Below are 18,980 nucleotides of genomic sequence, written 5' to 3'. Positions count from 1 at the left end.
TGGGTTTTACCGAAGTGGTACACGTCTGGGGCCTGCATCACTTCTGGCTTTCCTCCCACATTAAGCTGACACGCCGTGATATAACTGGAAAACTGTTAAAAAAGCGGCCTTAAACCCAACTCACTATCATGGTGATTCTGACCCCCCAGTACTTGTACCATAATTCCAGGTTCCTGCAACTCTTCTGCTGGTGGAGATTGTATTATTTATTGATTGTATACACTGATTCTGTATCACCCAGTTGTGCATTAAAGTATCCATGGAATGATGGAATGTCCTTTGTTTTTCGACATTCATACACACATGAATTATTTGCTACCAACCATTGGCCTCCTTGGCCCAATCTAGAGAACTTACAGACAGGTGCAAAACAACGACAACACTCAGTGTCTAGTAGGACTATTCTTGTTGATGATCTCATCGATATGTAAATAATCTTCCATTATATTTAAAATTTCCAGAATAGGGTTGACTAAGTAGAAAACAACTCCTTAATGAAATGTATGAAATAAAAAAACCACATTGTTTTATTTTGTTTGATTTGTTATATTTTACATTATACAAAACATGAGCATATGGTCGACTCTCTTCAGGCAAGGCCAAGACTTTACTTTTAGTGATTTTCTTGGTCATAATTCAAAGACCAATTCAAGAAGGCTACATTTTAGAAAATTAAAATATTGTACGGGTCAATTTTGTGAAAAAGCTCTCTAGATAATAGAGTTATGACAAAAATTTAAAAAAATAGAAATTAATGTTTTTCATCCACAAAACGGAAAAGGATTTAAACTTGACCTGACTGACCACGGCACTTTGTTATTGATTTTGCTTCCCTCAGTGTTGGATGAACACCCATGAATGCGTTAAATATCACTTCAACATGAGAGGTTGACAAATCTGGTAAACGTACTCAAAAGAAGTTAAAGAACACACAATTCTGTTATGTTACTAAAGCTACTACAGTAATATGTAAGGTCTTCTTTAACTTCTTTTGAGTAGTATATATAATCAAAGGCAAAAGCAACTGATCATATTATGTTCTTTTTCTCCTATAATAATCGTCATGATAATTGTGATGCAGTTTGTTCAGAGAATAACCTCCAAGCTACAAGGAATTAAGTCTTACCTGTCCCAGGTGAATTGATCCATTGGTCCCAAGCCTTGGCAAAGGACTTCACGAAGTAAGTCATAATAATGCTCAGGGATAATTACTGACAAATTATTTCATAATGTATTTGTCTGTGCCTAGTAATATACACCTCACAGACTGCTTGTGAAGACAAGCCAGTGCATCTACCTGAGGCAAGGGAGTTAACTGTCTGTTTCATTACAATACAGATCTTGATTATTGATCATAACATCTTGACTGTACACTTCCATTTTGTTTGAAGCAAATGCAAGTGATATGAGATGTGGAATCTGATTGGTAAAGAGGAGGAACATAGAAGGGACATAACTCGTAATAGCCACCGGTGTACATCACTGTACATCTCTAAAGGGGCTGTACATCTCCAAAGGGGCTGTAGATCTCTAAAGGGTCTTTAGATCTCCAAAGGGGCTGTAGATTTCTAAAGGGGCTGTAGATCTCTAAAAGGGGCTGGATATCTCCAAAGGGGTTGTAGATCTCTAAAGGGGCTGTGGATCTCTAAAGGGTCTTTAGATCTCAAAAGGAGCTGTAGATCTCTAAAGGGGCTGTAGATATCTAAAGGGGCTGTAGATATCTAAAGGGGCTGGAGATCTCTAAAAGGGGCTGGATATCTTCAAAGGGGTTGTAGATCTCTAAAGGGGCTGATTTGATTTTATATATAGAATGATTATGGTGTGCCTTTTAGCCCAATTAAATCTTAACATTAAATTTTCAAAGAAAATGAAGTGAGAAGTTTGGAGTAATGCACTCCTAAGAAAAAATATAAGATAATAATAATATGATAAAAAGATATAGTTACTTCTGCCTTTGCTTATATAATTCAACATTATGATGATGATCACTTTCCGATGACATCCTTCAACAATAAAACATCCTTCAGAATGTCGGGCAGGTCGAGGTGCCTCACTACCTCCAGGATAGATCGGGGCTGGTTCCGGATAATGTCCCGAATCTTAAAACAAGCAAGCTCCTGTAAGCCTCTGGCATTACTCTCCACCTGTCGAAGTCTGTTCAACGTTGACTTACTGAAGTCAGGACTGTTGGACACTTCAAGCAGCAGCTCTGATTGAGGACAATATCCTGCACCAACTAACAGATCCAACATCTTTCCTACTTTATCAAGGTCATCTAAGTTTAATCGTGTCATCATTGTCACAGGGATTTTAACAGAAGCATTCCTTTTTATAAAGAACTTCAGAAGGTTCATATTCTCGTGTTTCCATGCTGCCGATACTTCACTATATGCTGGAGAGGTTCCCGGCCTGGCGCCGGCTTTGTACAGAAGGACCACCATCTTCAGCCCTCGATACACTGCCATATGTAGAACAGGCCTCCCTTTGCCACTCAGTATATTCACAGAAGCACCTGCCCTCAGGAACGCTATCACACTTCCCATGGATCCCATCATCACAGCATAGTGAAGAGGAGTCATTCCTGAATTATCTTTCTGATCAATGCGAGCCCCATTGGACAACAGAAACTTGATCTTTTGGGGCTTACAGGTCACTTGTTTGGCAACTAAATGCAGAGCTGTCGCACCGCTCAGATCACATACGTTTACATCGACACCAATTTCAAGCAATTTCTCCATGATGTCAAACTCGTGGTTCAGGGAAGCTTCTAAGAAAGGATGAATAAGCGTATCTAAAGGGAAGCCTTCACCTAGTAGGAAGTTGAAAATACTCAAACTCCCAATCCTGGCTGCAAGATTCAAAGGCCAGAAGTTACCAGTTTCGTTTTTTGCTGCCGGTGAAATATTTCTGTTCGAGAACCAGTCCGCAATGCCAGGACCATCAGCCATCATGATCAGTGCCTTCAAGTTACCCCAGTCTAAATCGGAAGTTTTATCAAATTGTTCATCACTATCTTGCACGTCATCCTTGCTTGGGTTATAAGGCTTAGTTAGCTGGACCAGGCAAACATCATTGTCTTCCTCATCTTCCTCATCAATATCATCGTCTTCATCACTTCCTGCTTCTATTACGTTTCTATCTTCACCTGCGTAACTTTCATCGCCAACATCTTTGGACAGATCAATACAAATGTCCGACATGTAGCTTTCATCTGATCTAGCATCCTCTTCAACATCAGTATAGTAGCTATCGGTGTCGTCAAAGTCCTCATCATAGTCGTCGTCGAAGTCGGAACCTGACTCGTCTGCATTATCCATAGCTATCAAGTCCTGAAATGTCAAGATATTTCATATTGAAACTGAATGCATTCCCTGTACTTTATGTGTTGTTGTTCTCTGCCAGTCAGCAATATTGCAGCTGTACCATGGCAACGTGTAATCAAGTGTGGACCAGGGACTAGGAACTAAGCAAGATCAGTGCCCAACGACTATTTCCCACACCTGTCGGGGAAGGAAGGGATGATTTAATTATTTTGTTTACTTCTTTAGTAGGAAACAAAGTTATAAAAGCAAACCTGAATACAATTACCGAATGACCTCTTTTGGCCACACCTTCTGCTGCTCAAGGTATAAAAATAGAAAAGTTAGAAAAGTTACTTATTAACAGTACATAAAAATGAAAACGGTATAAGGGATAGGGGCATTCTTAGCGGTGAGAGGTATTGTAAGAGGCCAAACATTGAACCAAATTTCCAACATTTGTTGGCTCCTCCAGCAGCATGTTGGCTGTTTGTCTGTTGTTTTCCTCTGCACTTAGCAATATTCCAGCTATATGACTGTGGCCTGTGAATAATCAGGTCTAAGCAACCCAGTGATTGATATTATGAGCAACAGTCCACGCCTTCAGGGCACATTGACACACCAGCAACCAAGTCACCAAACCTGACCACCTGATCAATGAAGTCGGTTCTTATGACCAGCAAAGGTTGCAGGGACCAATTCTGACCTGGAATCCCCACAAATAAGCATTGGAGTAATAAGTATTACTCGTGAGTTCTTTTGGCCATATCTCAGGAATAACAAGGCAGGGTCACCCAGTGTGGACTTCACACATTGTAGCCAAGTGAACACTGTAACATGCTTACTGAACTGCCCCATGTTGAGTTCAAGTTCATGAAAAACACAACTCGCATGTCGTTTTTTATCCTTACACACACTATGTATAATCGACATCACCACCATCACCATCAATGAACTGTAGTCCAAACCAGTAAAATTATATGCAAAATGATCATTAAAATACCATTACAACTGTAACATTGTTTCAAATGCAAGTTTATTATCAATACAACAACACTTGCCAATAACAACAATTCATTTATGCATCTGTCTAATAAATCTCCATAGCTCAGTCCACAAATCTCCCTCCCCAAACTTCTACAAATGTGCAATGAAATATTTATCTTAAGAACAGTTGTTTCCCTTTGATGAGGCTGTTACTGAAATGCAGATAAACAAATTGATCATAACTTCACACATGTAGTGCTAACAAACATTCCAAGCAGCATGTTTCTGTTACCATGGTTATTTTATTTTTCCTACCTAAACCCAACTGACCAAGCATATAAAAGATCAATTTCAATTGTTGCTTTTTAATTCTGAAAACAGTTTATATGTTAATTTTAGCCACACAATAAAAAAATAAGCTTTAGAAGAACCACCATAGCTAGTTTGTAATCAGGATGTCACGATTCACCAATATATCAATGCATCAATTCATATTTTAATCCAAGTTCTACTGAAAATAGTATTGATTGGAATGAGACATTATTTTTTGAAAATATGACCAGATATTCAGGAGGTTTCAAGCTTGTGTTTGTGGCCTAGGAAACGTAAAAATTCACTCATAAATTCTGTGAAATAAGTATCATCACACATATCGTATTGTGAACAAAGTATTTGCGATACGTATCGATTCTGGGAGTAATCTTATCGTGACATCAATAGTTTGTATGTGATATCTTAGTCAGAGTCTGTCTTTGCATTTTCTTTTTCCATTTCAGAGTTAGCTTGCAGTCTGCAAAATGTCTTGTATTCAGCTTCATGCATTCCACCAAACTGTTTAGCAAACTGATTATCACTCGTGGCTATAATATCTTTAAGGATAGGATTGTTGCTTCTCAGGTGCTTGTCCTCCGTGAAGAACCCAGTCCGCAGCAGGAACACATGGCGATTTCTCACATGTTCCAGGGAGTAGCTGAACAAACCAGCAGTCACCATTTGTCTCTGGGATACCTTCATTTCACTAAAAACATAATTAAACTTTCCAAGGATGTCATCCCAGTTGTCCAGTAACACATCTGGTGTTTGGCGCAAAATCCACAAAACATCGTCCTTTTTGAAATATTGTTTCATCAAGGTCACCCTGTCCAGGATGAATTTACTATCAAGGCCAAGTAACCTTGGCTCCTTCACAATCACCTCCTGAAGATGCGTATCGCTGACACCAGCTCTCAGAAGAGTATCATACAGGTTCTTCACAAGCTGTTGCTGCAGCAGGGAAAGGTCAGGAACTGTCATCAGCATCTTAAAGATGTCTGACACTTGAAACCCGTAGTGTTTCAGCAGATGTAGGACTTGTTTCAGCCTCCTGGAGCTGATGAGTCCCGGCTTCTGCATCAGCAGTTCCTTCACCTGTTCCATGTTGAAGTCCTCAGACAGGAGGAGATGGATGACTCTCTCCACATTCCGTAGGGGGATGGACAGACACATCTTGTCCACCTTAACAGCTTCCACTAGGACAGCCCGGGCCAGACTCTGTACCTCTTCCACGGCCACATCAGTTTGATCACGCTTCAATGAAGATTGACTGCGAGGTGACAAACCTTCTTCATCAGATCTCATCCTAGGTTCTTCTTCCGATTGTGTCTTCATTACATCATGTTTACCATGTGCTCTGTTCTCAGCTGAGTAGCATCTTCTAGAGTCAATACTGTTTGAAACTGATGCTGCTTTAAGTACTAAGTGTCTGCTTGACCTCTGCACCTTCAGCACTTGTGATGTACATAGTGTATCTAAAACATTTGGCCTGAACAGTTTTCCTTCTCTATTTAGTATATTGTACACATGGTCGGATGAACCTGTTGTTCTACAAGCATGATAAAGTCTGAGCTCATTGCTGCTGGCTGAGTCTGGCCAGGGGACAAGTACAGTCCTGATTCTACCACTGACTGGTACCCCGGCAAACAATTTGGACAGACAAGAGTATCTGTGACAACATCCCAAACCGTATCTCATGGCTGTCACTTGAACCAGTCTTGAATATCTTGTTCTGTAAACAAGAGTAAAATGTGTCAGTACTGGGCATTCTGTAACTTTTTCATCTTGGAACTACATCCAAACTCGTGTTTGTTATTTTTCTTATCTCAGCTGATTGTGTCTATTTCACAATCAGTATTTGTCAGTTACCTGTGATGACACACCATTTGCTTGAAATGAAATGAATTGGGACTTGCTTCGATAATTTTATTGATTTTATTCTTTTTTTCTTCAATATGAATAATAGTGCTGCAACGAATATGCTATGAGATACATACGATTTGTATCACGAATATAGCGTAGGGAATACAAATATTTATTCACGAATACAATAACAAGTCAGCAGTTGATGTATTATTTGTTATAGTCAGGGAAAAATAAGAACATAAATTATTTGACATGGTTGGTTAATTATTAATATATTATACATTCATATACTGCCCTTATCCATGTACGAGGGGTGTTCAATAAGTCTTGCAACTTCAATATAAGACCAAGTCGCAGAATATCTTTTGCACTTTTATTTTTCAATATGATCTCCATTCAACTCAATAGACTTATTCCATTTGTCCTTCAAGCTTTTAATTCCACTTTTATAGAAATCCGCAGATTGGCCCTCTAACCACGCCTCTGTGGCAGCCTTTATGTCCTTGTCATCCAGGAAGCGTCTTCCACATAGGGCAGACTTCATTTGTGGAAACAGGAAATAGTCACTCAGGGCTAAGTCTGGTCTGTAGGGTGGGTGATTTAACTGTACAGCCCATCGCCGTTGGATGAACACGGTGGAGGAAGAGCAACAGCTGGGGTGTACATGTGGCTATGAAGCTATTCCAGGATTGCTCATGCCTGTGTTCAGGGACACACATAATTCCTGTGGCACCAATGCCCGCCTCGCACAAATTTGTGGCTGATGTGGCACAGACACGGGTTTGAATATGTTTGGGGTAAGCAGGTGGCATGAGAGATGGTTGACATCACCCTGCCATATTTTACCCAGGAAATAGTAGAAAATTAATCGACATGGCTAAAGAATTTATTTCACCAATTGATGATGATGTGGATGTGCCATCTTGATTGACAGTAATGACAGAACAATGTTACCAAGGAAACGTTAGACAACAGAATTTTTTTTTGAACAGTTTTCATGATGTCAGCCCATTATTACTCAACTCAAAAAGTGTGTTTATCACAGGATAAAGTACAGTCAGCACCTTTGATGTTTCAACAAAAAATATAAATAGATAAATAAATAAAAATCAAATAAGTGAAATAAAACGACACACTACGATACAAATAAAAATAAGTCACATTAAACAAATAATTAAATAAATTATTATTTGAATGGAGACATATACAGAAAACAGGGGCTTCTTTCTTAAAAAAAGATAAGATTTGGGGATAAAGTTGTTGACATCAGTTGATAGGTAAAATAGACAAAACATACATAAGTTGTAACTCTTCACAGATAGCCGGCTGACTAGGAAGCCCTATACCTTCCAGCTCCCTAAGTGTTGGAGTATGAGAGTTACGATCATCGTTGGCGGGACATATGACCATGCAGGCCTACATACGAGTCCATGATATGACCCAGTAAAGCAGATGACAAATCTAGATCATGTAGATGTAGGAACAAAACTAGACTAGGCTCTAGCAGTAGGTGTTAAAACTCATACTTCACGAGTGATTAATTGATCTGCTATCTGTGATTCTGAAATAAATGGATATTAGTCAGTCAGTGAAGAAGTAAAACTTGACACCTAGACGAACAAAGGTTTTGATCAAGATAACGGAGTTTATGAATGCTTCAATTACTTTTCTGACTTTTCATTAAATGTGCCAAACAGGGAACTACACATAAGCAGTCTCTGTCAATCCCCTTCCCGGCAAGATTCAGTCTTAATACTGACGTGAGCGAAATGGCATGAGCTTAGGCAACGTGTATCATGTGTATCTTCTCTGTCCAAATTGTTTGTAACTGGCGGGAGACTTTGAAATTTATTACATGCTTTTCGCGTCTGGTTACAAGCACATCGACGTAACGTTAGTCTGAAAGTTTAACAAAAAATTAAACGAACTGACCTGATGAAGTTTAGGAGAACGTAGCCGATAGGCTGTTTGTTTTTTTATCAACCTGATTCCAGTACACTTCGACGTGAGATGCAGCTGAAACTTACGCAGTTGCTTCCCTTTGAACAATAAGCTCCTTTCCATCACATGCCACCTGTGGTGATGTGAGGAGCTAGCAAGGGATGCCATCCAAAACCGACCAACACCAAAACGGACCAAAATAATTCTGACGAAACGCCCCAGTCTTCGGCGAGTGAGTGAGCGAGTCTAACGCCACTTTTAACAGTATTTCAGTCATATAACGACATGTTTGCTTAATGTGGGAAGAAACCCCGAAGTGATGCAAGTCTCAGAAATTTATCATTTAATAAAACCCACAAGCACGGGCATGATACTGACAAACCTAGAAACATGAACGGAGCGAACTGGTAAACCAACAATCATTGGTTTGGGGCGTACCCAAGGGACGCAGGTGCGGCCAAGAGAGCATAGAAGACCAGTGCAATGTCAAGATAAGCTTCTATGGATTCAAGTTTTATACTGATTATGTTTGTTGTCTCGGATCTGAATCGTTACCACCTATTACTGCCTGTCATTAACATTGTAGATTATTAAAGGTACAAAGGATGTATTTTGGTAAGAACTCAAAGTATTGAACCTTTTCTGTAGAGGTATTTTCAAATCTAGACGACTTATGATTTGTATTGACGTCATCCGTGAAGATCCAGGGTAGAATAGTTTTTCAGCAACCCAGCCTTGCTGTAAATGGCGACTATCATTTTCGTAAGAGGCAAGTAACAGGATCGGGTGGTCAGGCTCGCTGATTTGGTTCATTCACGTCATCGTATCCCAGTTGCGGGGATCGATGCTCATGATGTCAATCACCGGGTGTCTTAACATGTACTCTACTATTTCAATACCGGTTGGAACTTGTCCACAATTCGTTCATTATTATCATTCAACTATTACTAGAAACTAATATCGCTCACTATTGTGGAAATTTCAAGTTATTTCCGAGTAACCCCTGATTTTTTTCAAGAGTATATATACATATTGGGCATTGGAACATTGGGCGTGATCACTTCCGAAGCTTTCAGAAAATATTTATATGATCTCCATATCATTCGGCAAGCAATTCCAGATTCTGGTGTCGTCATACGTCAGTGAATTTAGCACGAACTTAGAAGTTGATACCCGGAGAATCTACGCTGAAAGTTACTGCCTAAAGAAGTAGCTCGCTTGCTTTAAACTGTTTAATGTGTACACGCTGATGAAGATTTGAAGATTCACCGCGTTATGTCCTTTAAATGATGTAAATGAAGATAGCGCCAGCCATGTCGAGACTCTATTGTGGCAGCAAATCTAAGGACTCGTTCCCGAAGTTTTGTAGTGCTGTACCTGTTACAAAAATGTCCAAATGAGGGAACGGTAGTTGGAATTTGAATGTCTGAAACATTTGTAGTTACCAATCTTACCCTGCCTATTGAAGTGTTGGCTCACTTGTCGAAGAACTGTATGTTGTTTTGCAGCCTTCATGAACAGATCGGCAATGTGAATGTTGAACGTCATCATGCTGACAGTATCTACACCAAGCAATTGTTGCATCACCAAATGTAACGTTATTTATTGCAGATTTACCTTTCCTCCTAAGCCTAAATGCATGAATCTTCTCTGGCTTGGCCTTGATTGTTTGTCCTGATAAGTATACAGTCTTCCTGGATGACATTTGTGACTTTCTCAGGCTCAGTGTTCAATAATGATACAAATTAATGAAGATTCACACAGAGAGTAAAAGATACCACTAATAAAAATATTAAATAAGATATGTCCTAAAATGGTACCCAGTAGTCTTTGGATGGGTGCCACCGTTCGGGCAGGATACGCTCACCTTTTCGCGAACACATGGTATCATCACTATTTTATAGTGATTCATAAACACATGATGATAATACATTCTGTATCGTACAATCGACCCTGCTTTTGGCAGAAATTCTTTTATGAATTTAGCAAGGATTTTGTCACTTTTGGTAAAAAGCATATGCTACAAGCCAAAATTGGGAATGCATCAAATTTGTTTGTCACTGATGCGTCAAATTTGGAATTGTCGTAACATAAAACCTTTTTGAAAGTTTTACTGAGGCTTTGACTTTGTAAGCCTGATGAAACAACTTCATCAGACTGACCTGACGCATATCACAACATTCAGTACACATTAGGGACTGTTCAGGTACAAGGGGCTAATGTCAGGAATTTCTTGTGCACCGGAAATGTATCAAACTGTTTTACATTTCCCCCATTCCTATGGTCCTCTATGTTTGCTGTGGAGTTAAACCTGGTAATCGTTAGTGCTTTTTCATTACAACATTGCATTTTGAACCATATCTGCACGTGTATTTTTATGTGTACCCTCCCAAACGTGATTGGTGATTTTTCACTGCTTCACGTGGATCTTCCAAACCAACGGGTTGTATTTATGACCTTAAAGGGGCACTGATCTAACGCAATTCCCCGGGACTGGTTGTTGCCTTTGTTATTGTTTTTTCCCAGTGAGTACCCGGATGTATAGCAGAAATCTAGACTAGTTCGCGACCTCTGCTGCGCAATTCGCAAGCGCATCAGTCACTTTTATGGGTAGTAATAAGGGCGTATGGTCACATTGATCAACAAAATGAAATACAGTTTTCGAGATAATAAGGAAATGTAGGTATCTTTGTGGGTAGCATCGGTAATGGTGACAAAGTTTTGACAAGTCACTTGCTTGGTAATTTTGCGATTTTCGTTAACACTATTTTGACTTGCAACACAAAGTAAATATTTCACCTGAGCATTGCTTTTTTTATAGTGTGTATATATTTTTACTGTCAAAATGTGTAACATTTTCAAATTAATTTAAAGTCTAAATATTGAGTTATTTTACAAAGTGACTGAAAAACATTTCCATCTGTATTATTATGATAACGAATTCCAAACATTTTGATGTTTAATGTCATCACCAAGAGACTGAAAATGTTACCTTGAAAAGTACATGTCTATGTTGTTTGGCTTCTAATCCTACATAATAATCTGTTGTGATGTTTGTGGCCTACAATCTGGACAGATTTTTTAGTCAAAATGACTGAAATATTTACACATTTTATAAATTGCCTGAGAGAATCACATTTTACAAATTGACGGTAATATATACACGCTTACAAAGGAAAAGACCTGTGAAAACAACGTCTATCGCGCATTGAAGAATTTCCCAACCAAGACGTAGAGAAACAAGACCGAATCGGTTCAAATGAAGGAAAACAAAATGCAAATACCATAATTGCAACCTACCAAATTTATGTGTATAAATTTTAGGAGCTTCCTTGTTCGAGGAATGTATCCGTGAATATCCACACAAAGGAACAATATCCCACTCGTCTGCAGCTGTACAAAGAAACTTATTTGATGTCACGTGTCTCTGTAACAATCAAATATTATAAAAGATATATATCGTTTCGGGATATTATAACCCGTGTTCGTTTCTCAACTGATCACTTGGATTGTTTCAGGTGTTTCACATAGGTGTCAAGCCTCAAGGGTCGGCTGAGAAAGCCCACGTGACAACTATTTTCATAACGTCCACGGTTCCGACAAATCCATTGAGTGATAGATAACAATGAGCAATCAATCAACGTATTATCAGTTAACCCTTTGAACAAAGTATGTTGTTTTTACATCGGCACTTCACGCCATGATATGAGTGTATTCCCTTTGTTTTAGTAAACCTAGACATGTAAACACTCACTTTTGACATATCCACTGTGCAAGTGATTAATCAATCAACGTATTTTCTGTTAATCCTTTGATGTCTAGGAACGATCTGTTGATTTACAAAAAAAGAGTAAATCAACTGATCATTCACCTCTTGCTGGTCTGCCACGTGCATATTACATAACACACATTTCACCTCACTTCAAACCTGGATTTAGATTGAATAATTATCCCAGACACAATAAATGCCAAATGGGAACCTTTGTCAGGTAATCTAAGTGGTGCTACCAATAATTGTACCTGTAATAAATTCATTAACTGAACATCAAGTGAATGACGACAAATACACAAGTGTAGGGTTATACGAGAAAACGTGGATGACAACAAGGGATTGGTAATCGTATTATCGACGCAATCCGAAATCCGAAAATGCTTTCACTGCATAGATACTTTTTTAATATTAAACTATAACAATCTGGGGTATTTCCAAATGATGACATCCGATGAGCTCCGCCGTTCTTTTTGTCTGTTTGTTTAGGCTGAAGAAATTAACTAACATGCGCCCTTTGTCGAAATCTTTATAGATCACAGTTAACCAATCAGTGTTTATTCAAACATTCGTAAAACAAATATTGCCTCCAGCCTCCAAGTTTATTTAGCTGTCCTTGCAGACGGTAGCCCAGTCTCTGGTCACGCTCAGTTGCGTTGCGTATCATCCGGGTACTCACGGGGAAAAAACAATAACAAAGGCAACAACCAGTCCCGGGAATTGTGTTAGATCAGTGCCCCTTTAAGTTAAGTCTGCAGTGTTTCGAGGACTGTTTTTAGCCTAGTAACATTATGATAACGTTTGTAACGTTTTGGTCAAATCCAATTTTCAAGTGTATTTGCAGAAATGCTTACTGACCCCTCCAAAATGTCTGCAAAAATATAACTTTGAGGTTATCTACAGGAATGAATTTCAAATGTTCTTAGCTGATATGCTAAGACGTGACTACCAGACACAAGACAGTGATGTTTCGGCTTGCGATGCCGTACTGCCAGATATCAACCAGAAGTTGAAACCACAATTGGCAAGGCATGGTTTTACTGACTAGGTGTTGATGGACAACGGCTCACCTCAAGTATTCAGTAGGTTTTCCAAACATTGTGAGTTTAAACAATAACATCTCCACGATACCCCCAATCTAATGGCAAAATGAGGTGCACTGTTCAAACTGCAAAGCGACTGCTGATGAAATCTCAGTGGGCTGAGAGTGAATCTCAATGTGCTTTGTTAGATTGGCAAAGTGTTCCAAAATGAAGCCAAACTTAACCCCAGCTTCCTACTACAAACAAACGTTTGGTGCCTAACATTGGCCAAAAGACTTTCTGGTAGAAAACTCAGCAGGCAATGTACAACAATCGATGTGCTGCTGTACTTAAGACCTAAGGAAGGAGACGTAATGTCAGTAAAACCTACAAACTATGATAAACAGTGGATAAAAGCTGTTATCCATTAGAAAGTTGATGTGTGATCATATTGTATTCACACTGAAGATGTCAGAAGCCTATGAAGAAACAGGTGACATCAAAGACCTTCACACGAGAGATCTCAGAACGATCGTCCGACAATTTTCACAAAGAAACTAAACCAAAAGCATGTTACTACGGACCTATGTCATGTCACCATACAATCAACAACTCAAACTGTCACTTAATCTAATTTTGGCGAATTTAGAACATCCAATGGCAGATCAGTGGTTCCAGGGCTGTGTGCCAAAGTTAAATTCAACTTGTTTAAGAAACTAAGATTGTGTGATTTTGACATCGACATCAGTTGTTTTTTCAGTATTACCAGAAAGAATAATATTTACTTTCAGTTATGACTTGTATTTTATCTTCCCATTCCTGTGATTTGGTCACATAGACTGTAAATCATAAATCAATATTGAAGTGACTAATGGCTCTCAGAACATACTGTGTTCGTTCAGCTGTAGCACTGTTAACACTAAGTACGAACACATGTTTTTATATAATTTTATGTGTACATGTAACTATCAGCTGTATGTTGCTAAAACTGATTAACGTTGAAAGAAAATGAAAGACAAAAATAGTAAAGACAAGAAAGCATTTATTTCTTATACCTGAAATTATAATTGCATGAACATATAAAATCTCATATAAAACTGCACTAAACATTTGTGAGATAAATAGCGAGATAATGATTGGTTGATAGCGTTTTATTTGAAATCTGTATGACACACAATGAAAACGCAATCTCAGTTTTTACTTGAAGGTCAAGAGATTGTATTTGTGAATATTTACTCGCATGTCAAAGAATGATGTTGTTGTCTTTGGTTATCTCATGCATAAATGCACAGAACAAGTTATATTGATTTTCTTAGCCATTACAAACAATCGAATATGCGTTTGCAAAGTGTTTCACTATAAAAATGAAAATGTTAAACTACTTTTGACCTTGCTCTGAAATGTTATTGATGCATATTTGGCTCATAGTTTTAAAGTTTCCAAAAAAGCCAACAACAACCCGGGAATATGCATGTTGAATCGCACAACAAGCTCTACAGATATGTCATTATATTTGTACACATCTGACATAAACAATAACTGAACAGTGCAAAGAATTCCATTTTGAGAGTTAAGTGGTTTGGTCAAAGGTAAAAGGTCAAATAAAGGCGCTAAAAATGGAACATGTATTGAGCCCCACTATAAGATCAAGTATGGAAATGTTCCACTGACATGTTTTCTCCTATTGTATCTAATTCCTGTATCCAATTACATCTCTGTATCACTGCCGTGATTTACGAGAATAAACATCATTCATTCATTCAAAAAACAAACTACACATATATCAAATTTCAAAACAAAGATGGCCATGTAAAGATTCATCATTCAGTATGGTAGAATTGCAACGGAACATATTTGTTGAGCCCAACAAAACATTTACCAACTGTACCAATTAGAATTGGATTGAAATTGACTGATTAATGGCCATAAATAGATCTTTCACCCGGACATATTGCAAATCAGACTTTCAGTCAGTTGAGCTACAAAACGGACTTGAGAAAACAAAAAACAAACAAAATATAAGGCCTACGATCTGCAAAGAATATCTTAACTGAAAAATGTGCAAAATTGTGCCCTGATGTTATAAGAATTCTACATATCAAAATATAAAGCCGTGAATAGTTTATCGTGAGTTAATCCATACTCATGTAGAGAAGCGTAATCACGTTAAAAGCAAAAGAATGAAACGAAATATTTCCAATACTAAGATTGAATACTCGGATGGAACCTCCGAAGTCATACTTTATTTTTTTAGGCTGTGATGCCGATGAAGATGTAATCATAGAGAAAAGAATATTTGTCGCCTTAAGAGCATATGCTCCGTTAGTTGTTTTAAATGTGCAGCATTGCTTAGAATTATGCTGAATACTAAAGGACACTGTTCCTGTATTCAGTGGTTGGTATTGAAAACTAAAGTTCTCGTGTGCATTTCACATGTTGGCGTAAACTCCGAGTGTCTCCAGTCGCCGCTGAGTAAACTCCAAACAAAGTCTCACGTCAGCCTGTAATCATAGGTTAAATGATATTATGACATAGGCAGGTTATAATATGAACTCGTGTGTGTGGTGTTTTTACCTTATTGATAATTGACTGTTGCCAATAACGTGCATATGTCGCAGTTCAGGGTGAATCAACTGTTTGTGGTCAAGGGTGTGAGTGTGTTATCTTCAGATCGACACGTGTTAGCAGAATGTATCAATAATTCTGAATAATGATACAATAGGAACATTTGCAAACATTTTCGCTGACATTTAATGACATGAATGACATGACTTAGTCGAGCTACACGCAGGCTACATAGTTACCTCTGTGAATGGTGGACCTCCCAGACGTGTGAACATTTGTCGCATGTTGTTGATGACGTCCACCCTACCGTCGTCCTGCAGTCTGCTGGCGATGTTCACAAGAAGCACCAGGAGTCGACACTCGCTCATACAGCTGAAATACACACAGTCATACTCAAGACATGTGATGTATTCGGTGACAGTGTAGTTGTATTGTTACAGAAAGGGCATGTCCCTGAGGTGATCGATCAAGTGTTTAGATGGTTCCGTATATACTTACTCAGAAATGATCATGCTGCAGACTCGTTCCGGATCATTGGTCCATGTCAGAAAGCTATCAATAAGCAAACCCAGTTCCGCGTCACGTGCACTTCCGGTGTTGTGGTAGTGTTGCATAACAGTGAACTCGCCACTATCCTGGATTATAAATGTTGAATGTGATTTTGTAAAAAGAATGCTTGTACGTTCTTACCTTTTCTAATTTTGACACAGATGATTTTAGGAGCAGGTCCCACCAGAATATTATTTTATCATAACAAGTAATGGATTAAGCTGGTAAAGTTAAACATCCACGTAATAGGGATGTCAGTGTTTAGATTAAATGCCCCCGGTTAGTTTCCAATTAAATGTCAAAGTGCAGGTTTATATCAGAATTGGATCATTAATTTTAATCACAGGGCGTACCTTTAATTTGACTTCAACTGTGTTCAGTAAGATGTTGTCAGACAATGGGGTAGATCTCGAAACAGTCACTTCGAACCTCTTGGTTGTCACTGAAGTTTCAGCTGTTGGCAGATAACACTGAAAGAGAATCATTTATGAGTTGGTCTGTTTTGTTTCTAGATACGATGTACCCTGTTACACTGTTATGTCATGGTTATAGAGTAAATAGAGGTGATCACGCGGGTGTGCTATGGGATGGTTAATATCCTGTATTATGTGGCGAGTTTATTTCTAATATACGATTATGCCACGCGTGATAACCGTTTTATCATATAATGTCATTCTTAAATATATATCCTGAAAAAAGTTTTTCATCCACTCTCACAGGCAGTAGTTAAACAAGAGCACGTTTTCCGGGATGGTACATTAACATATTCCATCACAAGGTCAGTGATTAGTTAATCGGATAATGACAACGGTCAATATAGTTCTAACTTGAAACTTCCAACTCCAAGTGCTTTTTACTTGTGGCGTAGCTACTATTATTTTTTAATGTCATCTATCCGCATCTATCTAGAGATATTGCCCTTTACTACTCTAGTTTATGCCATGTCCCGTCTGGTTTGTCATCAAGTTAACAAATGCAGTGAGGTTGCAAAATGGAACAAGGTAACATATTTTAGGCAAATCAAACTGTTTGAACTCTTAAAATCACTCCAAGCAAAAATGTGAAAATTAATTAATTAATTAATGTGTACAAAGTTCCTTAAACTCCAAGACCTCCGCTACGCCCTTGTTGGACACTGATTTTCGGTATCTTAGACTTGTATTTTGAGAACACTTATCAAGTAATGTGTCCAGAATTCCGATTGTCAATAACGATTCGATCAGCAATAGACAAGGGCGAAGCTATGATTGTTTGTAAACCATGAAGGTAGCAAATGCATGTGTCCCATCTTATATATTTGCAGATGTACCCGAAAATAACCTAAAGGACACCACTTTTATCCGTTGGCTTTATCTTACAGAGAAATATAGTTATCCTCATACGCTATACAAAAAAAATATGTGATGCATTTAATTCCTATATGACTCCCCCATCCCCACTCCCATCCCACCCAAACGAACGCAGTACAGATTAAATATTTCAAAGCTTATAATATGAAAAACACATGCACCAGTTATCTCATTTTAACCAACCTGATCATTTGTAGGGTACGTGAACAGACTTCGGCAGTCACTATTGTAAAGTGTCTCCCACACTTCCTCTTTGTTCGGATGTGACGTCATGATAACGAAACCATTCCGCGATGTATATGACTGGGAATATAGAAGAAAAGTGATGAATTTGAAGCGGAAATAACATTTCATTTGAACAGTAAATACGCACACACAATATTTTTATCACTGTTTTCTTCGTTTAAAATATATTCTGTGAAAAAGTAAGAACATATTTTGGATGCGATATGATTTACTTCTGGGCACGCCAATGACAGGTGTGTTGACAATAAGTTTGCCATATAGGGGAGTACATATACTTACTGGTACAGTCGTGAAGGGTGTATCGTCGGGTTGGTCTGGAAGCGAATCACATGCAGAATAAGAGGATACTAGTACAAGTTGCTTAGAACAGGATTTCAGTTATATCACGGTGTAACAGCTAGGTGTGGGAAGAAACATAATCAGGCCGAATCTCTGATTCAAACCCATCATCATAAGTTTTTCCATTAATTAAAAGAACTTTCTCAGAGCTATCAATGTCGCTAGTGAGTCCTTCGGAGAACATGGTACAAAGGGTGATGCTAAGTTAAAGACAACAAGTTTTAAACTGAGAACCTTGACCAATTACATACGTGAAGGTACATCAGTGAAACATGAAGGCTGCATTGTCTGTCCATAACTGTTGTGAAACTTGTATGTTTACTTTTAAAGTAGGTCACGATAACCTTTAAACAGGCATGACAAGGCGGTGGTCATGAATGTCCTTTAACAAACTACCACGAAACCATACTGAATACTATAGATTAAAAATCAAGTTAAGAGCTTTCTAATATACGTCACTTTATAATAGAGATGGCATTGCCTAGGTCCACCAAGAAGATCAAATATGACAAACCATGTGTGTTCAACGTCACAACAAAAATATCTTATACATTTTTTTTACTTAGTGAACATATAGTCATCAATTCTTATCAATTAGATGGATACCATTTATCATGACGTGAAATGATATAATTAGCTATATTTTAATGGAAGTATGCATACCATGAAATTCACTTTGTATGACCTGCAAAAGAATGAATAGGTTTTAGCATGTAGTAGTGATCTTACTGAATAT

At 38.3% G+C, this 18,980-nt stretch overlaps 2 protein-coding genes across 4 annotated transcripts; both read right to left on the bottom strand.

The window, feature by feature from the left end:
* Positions 1-2: 2 nt before the first annotated feature.
* On the bottom strand, positions 3-8,584 carry LOC124125205 (ankyrin repeat and SOCS box protein 2-like). Of its 3 annotated transcripts, none has more exons than XM_048387545.1 (2): positions 8,397-8,584; positions 3-3,329 (listed from the first exon to the last, which is right to left on the bottom strand). In XM_048387545.1, exons 1-2 carry the CDS (start codon positions 8,571-8,573, stop codon positions 1,986-1,988), a joined length of 1,521 nt encoding a protein of 506 aa, XP_048243502.1. In that variant the 5' UTR covers positions 8,574-8,584; the 3' UTR covers positions 3-1,985. The 3 variants fall into 3 exon arrangements, with proteins under 3 accessions (XP_048243502.1, XP_046344438.2, XP_048243503.1); XM_046488482.2 differs by lacking the exon at positions 3-3,329 and adding an exon at positions 4,322-6,330 and having other exon boundaries at positions 8,397-8,521; XM_048387546.1 differs by lacking the exons at positions 3-3,329; positions 8,397-8,584 and adding exons at positions 4,322-6,330; positions 8,130-8,382.
* A 5,637-nt stretch (positions 8,585-14,221) lies between these two features.
* LOC125376070 lies at positions 14,222-18,970 on the bottom strand. Its single transcript, XM_048387515.1, has 7 exons — positions 18,908-18,970; positions 18,185-18,219; positions 17,843-17,962; positions 16,664-16,780; positions 16,260-16,396; positions 16,001-16,133; positions 14,222-15,697 (listed from the first exon to the last, which is right to left on the bottom strand). Exons 3-7 carry the CDS (start codon positions 17,930-17,932, stop codon positions 15,626-15,628), a joined length of 549 nt encoding a protein of 182 aa, XP_048243472.1. The 5' UTR covers positions 17,933-17,962; positions 18,185-18,219; positions 18,908-18,970; the 3' UTR covers positions 14,222-15,625.
* Positions 18,971-18,980: the final 10 nt, after the last annotated feature.

This window comes from Haliotis rufescens, unplaced genomic scaffold, assembly GCF_023055435.1.
Source record: "Haliotis rufescens isolate VD_foot unplaced genomic scaffold, xgHalRufe1.0.p SCAF_7, whole genome shotgun sequence".
NCBI lineage: Eukaryota > Metazoa > Mollusca > Gastropoda > Lepetellida > Haliotidae > Haliotis > Haliotis rufescens.
This window is presented reverse-complemented; position numbering and strand designations above follow the sequence as displayed.